Source organism: Lepidochelys kempii, chromosome 8 (assembly GCF_965140265.1).
Source record: "Lepidochelys kempii isolate rLepKem1 chromosome 8, rLepKem1.hap2, whole genome shotgun sequence".
Taxonomy (NCBI): domain Eukaryota; kingdom Metazoa; phylum Chordata; order Testudines; family Cheloniidae; genus Lepidochelys; species Lepidochelys kempii.
In genome coordinates, this window is record NC_133263.1 from 98,092,919 (window position 1) to 98,106,404 (window position 13,486).

The 13,486-nt window shown below is 45.8% G+C and overlaps 1 protein-coding gene across 7 annotated transcripts in view; it reads left to right on the forward strand.

Annotated features, from left to right (window-relative positions):
• The first annotated feature begins 6,034 nt into the window (after window positions 1–6,034).
• The window catches only part of EPS15 (epidermal growth factor receptor pathway substrate 15), a 111,268-nt gene continuing 103,816 nt past the window's right edge, over window positions 6,035–13,486 (forward strand). For 3 of the 7 annotated variants that reach the window (XM_073357727.1, XM_073357729.1, XM_073357731.1), the window contains exon 1: window positions 6,036–6,211. In XM_073357727.1, coding sequence (XP_073213828.1) covers window positions 6,185–6,211 — 27 coding nt within the window. In that variant the 5' untranslated portion in view covers window positions 6,036–6,184. Of the gene's footprint in view, window positions 6,212–13,486 lie in introns of all 7 variants that reach the window. The other 4 variants (XM_073357728.1, XM_073357726.1, XM_073357725.1 and 1 more) reach the window with 4 other exon arrangements.

The window sequence follows — 13,486 nt, forward strand, 5'->3', positions numbered from 1 at the left end:
TGCCGCTGATCTGAAGGTATACATTGTCCCCAAATGTGAAGTAGTTATGGGTAAGGACAAAGTCACAAAGTTCAGCCACCAGGTTAGCCGTGACATTATCGGGGATAGTGTTCTTGACGGCTTGTAGTCCATCTTTGTGTGGAATGTTGGTGTAGAGGGCTTCTACATCCATAGTGGCCAGGATGGTGTTATCAGGAAGATCACCGATGGATTGTAGTTTCCTCAGGAAGTCAGTGGTGTCTCGAAGGTAGCTGGGAGTGCTGGTAGCGTAGGGCCTGAGGAGGGAGTCTACATAGCCAGACAATCCTGCTGTCAGGGTGCCAATGCCTGAGATGATGGGGCGCCCAGGATTTCCAGGTTTATGGATCTTGGGTAGTAGATAGAATATCCCAGGTCGGGGTTCCAGGGGTGTGTCTGTGCGGATTTGATCTTGTGCTTTTTCAGGAAGTTTCTTGAGCAAATGCTGTAGTTGCTTTTGGTAACTCTCAGTGGGATCAGAGGGTAATGGCTTGTAGAAACTCGTGTTGGAGAGCTGCCGAGCAGCCTCTTGTTCATATTCCGACCTATTCATGACGACAACAGCACCTCCTTTGTCAGCCTTTTTGATTATGATGTCAGAGTTGTTTCTGAGGCTGTGGATGGCATTGCGTTCCGCATGGCTGAGGTTATGGGGCAAGTGATGCTGCTTTTCCACAATTTCAGCCCGTGCACGTCGGCGGAAGCACTCTATGTAGAAGTCCAGTCTGCTGTTTCGACCTTCAGGAGGAGTCCACCTAGAATCCCTCTTTCTGTAGTGTTGGTTGGGAGACCTCTGTGGATTAGTATGCTGTTCAGAGGTATTTTGGAAATATTCCTTGAGTCGGAGACGTCGAAAATAGGATTCTAGGTCACCACAGAACTGTATCATGTTCGTGGGGGTGGAGGGGCAGAAGGAGAGGCCCCGAGATAGAACAGCTCCTTCTGCTGGGCTGAGAGTATAGTTGGATAGGTTAACAATATTGCTAGGTGGGTTGAGGGAACCATTGCTGTGGCCCCTTGTAGCATGTAGTAGTTTAGAAAGTTTAGTGTCCTTTTTCTTTTGTAGAGAAGCAAAGTGTGCGTCTATCTATTGTACAAAGAGAATTAATATTGAATGGGGAAAGTTGTAGAATCAACCTAATAATAGAATAGTCTTCATGTAGTTCATGGGCATTCTGACTCTCTTGCTGAATTATCTACCATGTGTCAGATTCCACATATAATACCTGCAGAGTCTGTAATTTTTAGATCAGCAATTGATTCCTAATTTTATCCCTATAGCATACTTCAAAGCTTTCTGAGAGGGACAGTAGTACTTGGCCCTGATTCTTCATTGCTTTATACATTGTGTAGACATATACCTGAGCTGTGGGGGAGTCTAAAGTGGCTGTAAAATGCTACCAAACCAGAATGGTAGCATTTTACTATCACATTGCCTGGTATAAATGACTGACTACACAATGGGCTAAATCCTCACTTGTGCCAAAGGAAGGATGCGGATGATACTAAACTGGGAGGAGTGGTGGATACGCTGGAGGGGAGGGATAGGATACAGAAGGACCTAGACAAATTGGAGGATTGGGCCAAAAGAAATCTGATGAGGTTCAATAAGGATAAGTGCAGGGTCCTGCACTTAGGACGGAAGAACCCAATGCACAGCTACAGACTAGGGACCGAATGGCTAGGCAGCAGTTCTGCGGAAAAGGACCTAGGGGTGACAGTGGACGAGAAGCTGGATATGAGTCAGCAGTGTGCCCTTGTTGCCAAGAAGGCCAATGGCATTTTGGGATGTATAAGTAGGGGCATAGCGAGCAGATCGAGGGATGTGATCGTTCCCCTCTATTCGACATTGGTGAGGCCTCATCTGGAGTACTGTGTCCAGTTTTGGGCCCCACACTTCAAGAAGGATGTGGATAAATTGGAGAGAGTCCAGCGAAGGGCAACAAAAATGATTAGGGGACTGGAACACATGAGTTATGAGGAGAGGCTGAGGGAGCTGGGATTGTTTAGCCTGCAGAAGAGAAGAATGAGGGGGGATTTGATAGCTGCTTTCAACTACCTGAAAGGGGGTTCCAAAGAGGATGGCTCTAGACTGTTCTCAATGGTAGCAGATGACAGAACGAGGAGTAATGGTCTCAAGTTGCAGTGGGGGAGGTTTAGATTGGATATTAGGAAAAACTTTTTCACTAAGAGGGTGGTGAAACACTGGAATGCGTTACCTAGGGAGGTGGTAGAATCTCCTTCCTTAGAGTTTTTAAGGTCAGGCTTGACAAAACCCTGGCTGGGATGATTTAACTGGGAATTGGTCCTGCTTCGAGCAGGGGGTTGGACTAGATGACCTTCTGGGGTCCCTTCCAACCCTGATATTCTATGATTCTATGAAGGGAATGTGGCTCTTAAAGCCATCCTCCCTGATCTAGGGAGCCATTTTGGACCTGGTGTAACTTGGAGCAGCCTAAGGACTGCTCTAAGTTACAGTGGTAGCAAGTGATCCTATAGGGACAGCTGTTCCAGCTGATGACTGGGCAGAAGGCCACGTGCTCCAGCCTCATCTTGGCTATGTCCCAGCCTGCCTCTCCTGTGCTACACCCCCGTTTTTAAGTAGTCCTTTGGAGGTACCCATGAACTCTGCCCAGAGAGTCCAACTGAGATAGACTCCTGTTCAGAGACTTTTTGCCCTCTTCAAGGATCAAAGCACCTCAGGAAGTATTCACAGTGACACCAGGCAGCCTTTTCAAAACAGAGTAGGGATTATTAGTCAACTGGCGTTGACCCACTGGACGATTGCCCTAGCCAGTCTTCTGCTCAACTGCCTAGTCTGTGTGACTTCCCCTGTGGCTAGTAGGGCCCCTGGGATGAAAAAGTAGTGGTCAAACCAGGTCCCCCTACTAGCCATTGGGGAAGTTGCACAGACGAGGCAGTGGAGCAGACAGTGCTTAGGACAGTCATTCAGTGGGACTTTGGTACCCTGAAAAGGAAGGACTATAATGACCTGCCTGGAAGGCCAAGCAATGAAAAGAGAGCACCCTGAATCACACAGAGAGAGGCTTTTCATCTGGCAGCAGGACATGTGAACTATTGATAGAAGAGGGTGCCAGACCAGCAAAGAATTAATCGCCAGAGCAGCAAAGAGGAGGCAAGAGTGAGTGTTTCCTGTGACAAGACTAAGGATTAAGACCAATATGTAAATCAATGGAAAATCAGACCTCCCTAGTCCGTCTTGTGCAGCTCTCAGCCAATCACTAAACAGGCTCTATACTTTTAGCTCCGGCTGAGATGGTTGCAGGTATACATCTCACAGTTCACTTTTCAGACACTAATTTTTGGATGTCATTCCATTTTGTTCTCAAGAGAGGATAACCAAGGTAACTAAGGTTTCAGAGTAGCAGCCGTGTTAGTCTGTATCCACAAAAAGAAAAGGAGGACTTGTGGTACCTTAGAGACTAACCAATTTATTTGAGCATAAGCTTTCGTGAGCTACAGCTCAGTTCATCGGATGCATTCAGCTGTAGCTCACAAAAGCTTATGCTCAAATAAATTTGTTAGTCTCGAAGGCTCCATAAGACCTCCTTTTCTTTTTAAGGTAACTAAAGAGATACTTATACTTTTAGGGACTTTGTTCAAGAGGAATGGAGTACAGAAAGGTTAAATACAAGGAAGCTTGTCATTGGCTGATGGTGTTCAAAACTGTGTGAATAATTACTTATAATTACATTGTTTGTGTTCTACATTCTTTCCTCTCTCAATAATTTCTCCTTGCTGTTGCTGTGGCTGAGACAAATCAGTAAAGCATACTTCCTTATACTAGTCACAAGGTATTCAAAACAAAATCTAACTGCCATATTTCCATTCATCTAAATGTGCATTTCATGCTCCCTGATCCCCTCACAGTGCCAGAAAATTAGTCTATACTGATCCCTCCTGCATACATGAACACCAGACTGAACCCCCCCCCCCACGGTATTGTACAAAAAAGAAGCAGAGTGACTCTGAGTTGTATCAAATCTGCACAGCAAAAATACTGTTGCTGTAGGGTAGGCAGTGGAACACAATAGAAGTACTGAAGTGCCAAGGGAAAGTTGATAATTATGGTTAAGGTAAACTGCAAATCCATTACTGAATTTTCCAGGATGGAGTGGATGGTGCAAAGCTAACAAGATATTTACATGGAGTTTATATAATTATATTCCTCTTCTGCAACAAGCAGATGCCCTTTGACATAAAATGAGTGGAATGAGGAAACCTGAAGATTTCGTGGCAATTAGGAATGACATTTGGAACTTGGCAGCTGTGGAATGATAGTAGGAAATTCCATTTGGGATTGGCAGTTGGGAAAGGCAGTTGGAACCAGGCAGTTGCAATAAAACTGTTGGGATTGGTAGTTGAGAAATGATAGGATGGGGATTTGGAGTATGACAGCTGGGATGAGCATACTCAGTGAAGTGAAGAAAGAAAGAAAAAGGGAGAGAGCAATAGAAGAAAGAGCAGAGGAAGGAAAAAATGGACTGTGAAAACCCTCTGGCAGATAAGCGCAGGTTTTGGTAATTCTCTCTCACTGCACTGAGTGAATGAAAGATTTCTATTGGAGTCTGATCCATCTTTGGTTAAAATCTAAAAATAAGAACGATTTCTATTCGCTCTCCCCACTGAATGAACTCTGCAACAATGTCCCAACACTCTGGTGGTGCAAAAGTGCAGGAAATCTGTTTAAATGACCATTGTTGGGGCAGTGAGCAATGGTAGCAAGAGTACCTTGTGCCCGAGCAATCCCTGCTGCTGGGGATTGTTGTTATCAGCAGGTGAAAGACAGAGCAGCCCTTGTATGCCCCCAGGAGTTGAGGGAGGGCATGCACAGAGGTACCCCATTTCCTGCCGGTGACAGACGGAGGGAGAAAGAAAGAGGTAGGAGGCTGGACTCAAAGACTATGTCTGTTGATGATGAGAGTGCGGGTAGGATGCTTCACATCAGCACATTGCATTGGAGCCTCCTGTGATTTTCTCCTGGTTCTGTTAAGTTTACAGCCTGCCTTATGTAGGAGCTCCAACTTACTAGACCATCATGATGGTCCCTTATGGCCTTAAAGTCTTTGAAGCCCTTACCTAAGCCAGCAGCATATTGGGAGCTCTCCAGGACATGGGGAACAGGGGCTGAAATAACCAAGACAGAAGGAGGGTTAGGAGCATGGGACCAATGGAGATTTCACTGCAGCGAATGTTACAAGTACAAGGGAAGAAAGGCTGGCTGATTCAAGTCAAATACTCCAGCTCCCGGTTTAGAGGCAGCTGCCCAAGTGCTGAGGGCTGGAGGCTCCAGATCAGGGGGGCAGGATCCGGCGCCAGGTTTTGCAGTAGCCGCACGGGACGGCTGGAGGCGCCGAGTCAGGGGGGGAAATCCGGCCCGGGTTTTGCAGTAGCCGCACGGGACGGCTGGAGGCGCCGAGTCAGGGGGGGAAATCCGGCCCGGGTTTTGCAGTAGCCGCACGGGACGGCTGGAGGCGCCGAGTCAGGGGGGGAAATCCGGCCCGGGTTTTGCAGTAGCCCTAGCACGGGACGGCTGGAGGCGCCGAGTCGGGGGGGGGGGGGGGAAATCCGGCCCGGGTTTTGCAGTAGCCGCACGGGACGGCTGGAGGCGCCGAGTCAGGGGGGAAATCCGGCCCGGGTTTTGCAGTAGCCGCACGGGACGGCTGGAGGCGCCGAGTCAGGGGGGGAAATCCGGCCCGGGTTTTGCAGTAGCCCTAGCACGGGAGGGCTGGAGGCGCCGAGTCGGGGGGGGGGGGGGAAATCCGGCCCGGGTTTTGCAGTAGCCGCACGGGACGGCTGGAGGCGCCGAGTCAGGGGGGAAATCCGGCCCGGGTTTTGCAGTAGCCGCACGGGACGGCTGGAGGCGCCGAGTCAGGGGGGGAAATCCGGCCCGGGTTTTGCAGTAGCCCTAGCACGGGAGGGCTGGAGGCGCCGAGTCGGGGGGGGGGAAATCCGGCCCGGGTTTTGCAGTAGCCGCACGGGACGGCTGGAGGCGCCGAGTCAGGGGGCCGGGATCCGGCGCCAGGTTTTGCTGCGGGCGGGGCCTGGCTCCGGATCGGGAAGTTGCTGAAGTTGGCGAGTGAGGGTCCGGGCCCCGCGTCGGCTCCGGCTTCTTGTTGCCCGGCCGGTGCATGATGGAAGCAGCATGGCCTCCCATCTCTCCCTGACCCAGGTAACTGCCTCCGGCCCGGCCGCTCGGCACTCGCCCTGCCGAGCCCCGGGATCCTTCCCCGGCGGGGGCCGAGGCCTGCAGTGCCCCTCGCGGCGGGGGGGTCGGGGCTCCCCGGCCTGCAGTGTCACTCAGGGGCTGGCGGCGCCCCGACCTGCCTCCCGCTCCGGGGGGAGAGCAGCTGAGTCCTTCGGCTCCCCGTGCCGGTAACCGCCGTCCCCCCGCGGTCCCCCGCTAACCCCTGCGCCCGCCCGTCCCGTTCACCCCCGTCCCTCCGCGCCCTCCGGTAACCCTGAGTAACCCCTGCCCCACCGCGCCCCCCGGTAACCCCTGGCCCCGGGCCATGCTCTCCCCGCCCCGGGAACCTGCGTCCTGCCATGCCCCCCTCCCCCACCCCGGTAACCTGAGGTAACCCACGTCTTCTCCCTCCCGTAACCCCTGCGCCTTGTTGCACCCCAGCCCCACCGCGCCCCGGCCCGGTAACCCCTGGCCCCGCGCCCTGCCTTGCCCCCCGGTAACCCTTGACTACTCTTGCCTTAGTTCTGTGCCCCCTTCCCTTGTTCTAGGCCGCCAGTAATCTCTCCTCTCGCTGTCTCCTCTGAGGAGAGGCCACTCCCGAAGTCCAAGCCCTGGTGGTGCCGGGGAGGTGAATGGTGGACCACACTGGCCCTCCCTGAAGCGCTGCCCTCGGTGTGGACTGTGCTGTGCCCTGCTCGCTCTGCAGGGCATGGGCCGGTCGGCGTTGAGCCGGGCGGAAAGGCCTCCGTAGAGCCGTGCTTCTCGAGCAGGGCTCCGGGGCCCCTGGGAGGCCACAAGCAGGCTGCAGGGGGTCCACCAAGCAGGGCCAGCATTGGACTCCCTGAGGCCCAGGGCAGAAAGCCAAAGCCCCGGGGCCCCAAATCCTGCCAACTGAAGCTGCAGCCTGAGCAGCTTAGCTTCACGGGGTCCCCTGTGGCACGGGGCCCTGAGCAGTTGTTCTGGTTGCTAGCCCCTAACTCTGGTCCTGGCTTTAATATGCAGAAAAACAGTTGTGGCACAAGTGGGCTGTGGAGTTTTTATAGGATGGGGGGTGGGGGGGGGAAAGGCCTCAGAAAGAAAAAGGTTGAGAACCCCTGCTGTAGATAATAAAGTTGAAGTGTTCAGCATTGGGAACAATAATAGGAGGGGGGATGATGTATGTGATTGGGGGGATTTGTGTCTTCATCTGAAACGTGGAAAATTATGATAATTTGATGAACTAAAGCAGTTCTCAGACTGTGGGTCATGACCCTGTTTTAATGGGGACGCCAGGGCTGGCGTTAGACTTGCTGGCTTCCAGGGCCGAAGCCTGAGCCCCGGGGGCCGAAGCAGGAGTTCCTCATTGCAGGAGTCAGACGGGTGGTGGCTCTTGTACTGAAGTGACTCTACAGTAGCATACTCCCTTGAGTTATCACAGTTACCAATGTAGTTCAGTAATGATAACCTGCTGCCCCCTCAGACTGCTACATGGCATAACATTAGACCCAGTGTGTTGGTCTACAGGTTCCACTTCATGCATGTTGCTCAGTTCTTAGAAGCAGTAGGCTCTTAAAATCCATCCTGCTCGCAGAATTGTGGAGAGATGGTGTGACAGGCATATGTATGCCTAAACCAAAGAGAAAGTAGCAGTGACCTGCCTTAATTCTTGGTGAGTTGTTTTCCTTTAGTAACGTAACAGCCATAAACATATATTTAAGGTAGGCAAGAGATTGGGGTTCTAGCATTTCAACCTTTAAAAAAAGGCTGCTCTTTGTCTTGTAAAAAGGCCCCGGTAACATGTTCAAAATTAGCACTTTCCACTGATTTTCAAGGCATGTAACAACCTTTGATTCAATGCGGGGTGGGGGGTGGGCAATGACTGAATCATATGCCTTTATGTTAGGTAATTGTGCGTGATCTTTCAAGCATGGACCGATCTCTTAAGCTGACCCCATTTATTAATTTCTTCTTTGTTTTCAAGCTATTACAACTCCTCTCTAAGCAATTAGCAGGTAGCTTGAGACTATTAGACCTTTAAAGGGTAGTATAAAAGTATTGACATAAGTTGAAATATCATCTTAAGTATTCTTTAAATTAAGATAAGAACATGAGCATATTACCGAAGAATAAACTCTCTAGGGGGATTGACCTGAAAAGCCTATTTTTTTTCTTATGAACTGTATTTTATTTACAAAGATAGCAAGATGATGTTGGACTATTCACTTCAGGGTGAAATGGTTGGAAGCTGTTGTGCCTTTTGGTCTGGGTATTTGGAGTGGTGGTATTTGTGTTGTATACTAGTTGAATATGGATAGCTACAGGAGATAAAAGGCTAACCTGATGAGAGCATAGGAGCTTTGAGAAGTTTGGCAACTTTCAGGGTTTAGACAAACTTCTGATTAATGTTTTCATCTTCTAAATTTATTGCCTGAATATTGGTGAGAATTTCCAGTATTAGCAAGCCCTTGTATGGAGTAATGAATACCGTTGAGACTATCTTATTTCCTACTGAATAAGATATGTATCGGAACTACTTGGCTTCTCTTTATTTTATTGGGACATCTGTTCACCCTAGAAGTGACTAGTGATTTGGGGTACCTCCAATTTTGTGGTAAGTAACCTTAAAGATATTCGGAAAGTTCTGAGCTCCTACCCTCTGAGAATCAGGCCTATTTAAGGTGTCCTAGGGTGGGGACTCAAAGATCACTATTTTTGAAAAGTAAGGCCACTGTTTAAGTTAAAGTTTAAAAAGTGTCCTATGTGTGGTGTCACTCTGGGAATGGGAGGGGAGGAAGAGAGAGAGGAGGAAACTTGGAGTGGGTTGGAACTGGTTATTTAGTGAGAGAAACACAAGTGTGTGTGTGTGGGGGGGAGAGCAACATTTTAAAAAGGAAGTACGTTCAAATATTTCCTTTGCAGAAGTTAGTAAATATTTTTCTTTTAAAAATGACATGGCAAATGTGATTGTCCTGTATTGTGCCAATTTTGGAAACTATATTAAATTATGATGTGAAACGAGATTTTGTCCTACTTCAAGTGTAAATCTCAGTATAAAATTAAGTATGGTGTCACTGTTGCATTTATAATTATACATACACTTTGTGGCATAAAGCAGGTCTCTGGATAGGCCTGCTGAGTACAAACGTGGATGTGTAATTATAGAACCCTTGGATACCCTTTACTGTTGGAACACATAAGCAGTAGATTTCATGTTAGTATATTTCAACGAACTAGGTATGTGGTAACATGCACCTGAGGTACAGCTAACCAATCAACTTACTTTTTCTGTATAACTCTCAGCCATGTCTCTCATATACCCAATAAATCTGCAAAATGACAAAATTCAGAATTTTGCTTTACTATCTGGCATTAAGACTGTGTCATTTTGGCAAGAGTAAGGGAGAACCTTATCAGTGTGTGTCTCAGTGCAAGTGCTCTGTGTCCACTGTGGAAAACTGCAAATCTCTAAGGTTCCCCCCCCCCCGCCATTAAAAGGTAAAATAGCCACTTAAAGTAGATTGCAAAAAGAAAAGGAGTACTTGTGGCACCTTAGAGACTAACCAATTTATTTGAGCATGAGCTTTCGTGAGCTACAGACAGGAAAGCAAGTTGCTGAATCAGCCAAAGAGGAGAGGGAGCGGTGTCTCTGCTTTTAGTGAGCAGGAGCTGTGCTCGCCAACACACCCCTTACTTTAATCCCTGAAAACAATATTGAAAACTTTAGAACTGCTCAATATTAAGTAACATTTAGTCCACTTTTTCATTTTAGGTGGGCTTTATAGTCCAGCATTGATTATCGTGGTGGTATGTATGGGGGATTGCATAACAAGAAATCAAAACATGGTTACCTTGTGTAAAAGAGATGAAGAATGTCATTACACTGTCTAAATTCAGTTGCAGAAATGCTCTAGTGTACTGTTCTGTAGGTGTACAGTTGAGTTACAGTGAAGTAGAATGAAAGTTTCAAATCTTTTAAATGCACTGTATATTGACATTGTTAAGGTTATAGTGAATCTTTGCTTTGAATAAAATTTTCTGGATTGGTTTGGTGTTGAGAATTACCTCTGGCCTATAAGAGGATTCCACTGTAACTTTTTTTAACCTTTTGTATGTAGCATAAAAATTAGAGAAATGGGCAAAAATCAATAAAATGACTGATTAGGAAAATGCAAGTGAATATATTTTTAGGAAAAATTAATTGAAGAAAAACATGTATGAAGGGAACAAGAAAAATGGAAAGCAAAAATATTAAGCTGCCTTTCCCTAAGCCTACACAGGACTAAAGAACATCTTGAGGGTGGGGAAAATGGCCTACCCAGTCTACAATACTGTTCCTCTGTTGCTACCACTGATAGGGCTTCACTGATGCAAAAAAACAACAATTTTTTTTTTTTCTGATGTAGACAAGGTCTCTGAGAGGATAGTGGACACCAAACTAGACATGTGTTGTCTATCATATGACAGCAATAAAAGACAATCCTTCAGATATTCGTACAGTGTTCTCCAGACTATATCCAAGCCAGACATTTAAATATTTGTAAATATCTTACAAGCACCTAAAGTCTGAAGAACCCTGTACAAATACTTGAATATTATAAGAGTTGCAGGCAAAGTGGAATTATGTAGCATTATAAAAAGGGGGGTCTAACTAGGCTTAATAGGATGAAATTAGGAAGGGAAAATTTTAGGCTGAAAATCAAGAAAAACATCCTGAAGCTGCGCTGTACTTGGCTATGGTAAGGGAAGTGGTGGGAAACCTTTTCTCTTTAAACGCTTCAAACTACAGTGCAAAACAGTAGAATAGAGAACTGTCCTACGTTGCCAAGGAGAGAGAGGGGCTGACCTAGTGTTTTTTTCCCCCTCTCAATTCTATAAACCTGTACAGAGTTGTACTAGAGAAGCCCAATAGAGTGTAAACACTTTTTAAAACTGATTTTTTTGGACTTGCAGTTAATTTTGTGTGAAGATTCCTCAGTTTTCATGTGTCCTTCACTTGTATTGAGCCTAATTAATCAGTGCATCACTATGTGTGAACAATCCACCACTGTGGAAAAGATATCTCAAGGGGGAGAGCCACTGAGAGGTTAATTCAGAAGACTAGTATATCAGGCCCCTTTCCTGAAGTTTAATATGGAGCCCAATGGAAAGGACAGAGAATCTGACTGCAGAACTGGTTCTTTCTTCCACTTTTCCCCTACGTCATATAAATGGAGAGCTGGCACTCTCACTGTTCTTTAGGGAATACTACTTTAGTGTTCTGGGTCTCTTTCAGCACTGGCAAAAGTAAGCAGTGTTTGCTCATTTCTAGATTATGCAATCTTGGAATGATGTGGGTCTGGAAGTACTAATATTAATCTCGCATGCCTTCACGTGGAGGCAGAATATAGTATTTCAGTCTCACATTGAGATAGATGGAGAAAACTGCAAAATATTAGCTTGTTTAGTTTCTTTTCTTTTCTTTTTTCATGGGTAGATGGTGTTGGTGTTTCTTTGCTTCCTGTTAGACAGAGGCTAAAGGGGAAAAACTGTTTTAATGACTTAAAATACATCCCTATGTAATAGTGGGGGTGATAGTGATGGATTAAAAACATGAAAGGATATAATGGGCTGATTGACTGAAGCCAGAAAGACAAAGAGACAGATGGCTATAAAGCTGGCCTTCATTTCCTAGGTTAGGACTCTGTAAGGGCCAGACATTCTCAACACAAACTGTAATCTTTGCAGGGTAATTACTGGAACAGATGTTAATGTTAAAGTAATTAATTTTTAATGGAATTTACAATGGTGTATTTTAATTTTTTTATGGGCAGTGGAATCTGACTATTCACACTGAAAATGAGTCCACAATTTGTACTCTGCAACTGTATGTGCAAATTCCAGTTATGTGAAGAAGTGTTACCCGTCAAAATTCCTAACTGGCACTCAAGAATTCAAAATACTCTTATAATATATTGATGTAAGGAAAAAGTTACTCAGGTCATCTTCTGTAACTCACCTTTATTCTCAGTATTCCTTTATGGGAAAACTATGAAGTCTGTTGCCAGTAAAATGAAACTGTCTTCCAAACTATCCACTTTCACGGGAAATTTCATTGTACTGTGGTTGTACTGATGTTATAATGAAAATGAGCCCCAAAATCGGATATCTAGAGAGAATTTTTGTTGGCTTGTACTATGAGTGTTGAATAAAAAGTTTATTTTGAATTTGTAAAGTATTTGTAGTTCCAGGACCTGAACATGCATGTGTTTCCTGTCCAAGACTAACAATGATAGGTTTGGCTGGAATAGTGTTTTGCTGAACAGAAGTATGACTTTGTTTTGTAGTGCATCTAGATGGCAGATTAATGATCCCTCTCTTGGGGGAGGGAAAGGGAAGATGGGACAGGAAAGGCAAATGTAGACTTGATGCTTTAAAACACTTTCAGTTTTGTGGCTTTTATTTCTTTGCACTCACTAGCTAGTTTTGTTCCAGAATTTTGTTTGTAATTTTAATTTGGCTGTATTTGCAAACTATTTTAGGGTTCCTGTGGGTTTGACCCAAATGAGATAGTAAGATGTTTAAGAGGGATGTCTCTGTATTATAAAGTGTTTACTTGAAGCAACACAAATGTAGCCACCCAGATTTTAGGCTTACTCATTCTGACAATGGGGTATTTAAAATCTTTACAGGCAACATTTTAAGCAGTCTGTTTGAAACTTGACTAGACTAGAAAACATTGTATATGGAATACAAATATAACACCACATTTTTTAGCTGCAGTTAGCAAGAAAGATCCAATTTAGCTGTGATCAGTGTGGAATAGTGAAAACTTTTCACATTACTATATTCTCTATTAACATAAATACTAACCACTCTACCCGCCTGTCATGCTGACCAATATTGTCTCATTGTTTACCTGTACTCCCCATCTATCCATATCCATCTGTTTGTTGTTTTGTACTTGCATTGTAATTCCCCTGAGGCGGGGACTGTGTTTTGTACAGCATGTAACAGCGGCGTCTTGGTCTATGACTAGGGCTCCTAGATGCTACAGTAATAAAAATAATACACTTCTGTAAACATTGTCAAATCTCACAGCAGTGAAGTTCTCTGAGCATTAGTTCAGAAGTAAACTAGGCAAGCTTTCATTAAGCCGATAGAATTAACAAACAGTTTATAAATTGCTTGAACATGGTGCCCCTTTTTAGATATTTGGTAGCAGATTAAGTGGGAAAGGAAATTCATAGTAAATAACATCAATGATCTAACACCAATGTTCTAAAAACATTCCTTAAAGAAGTC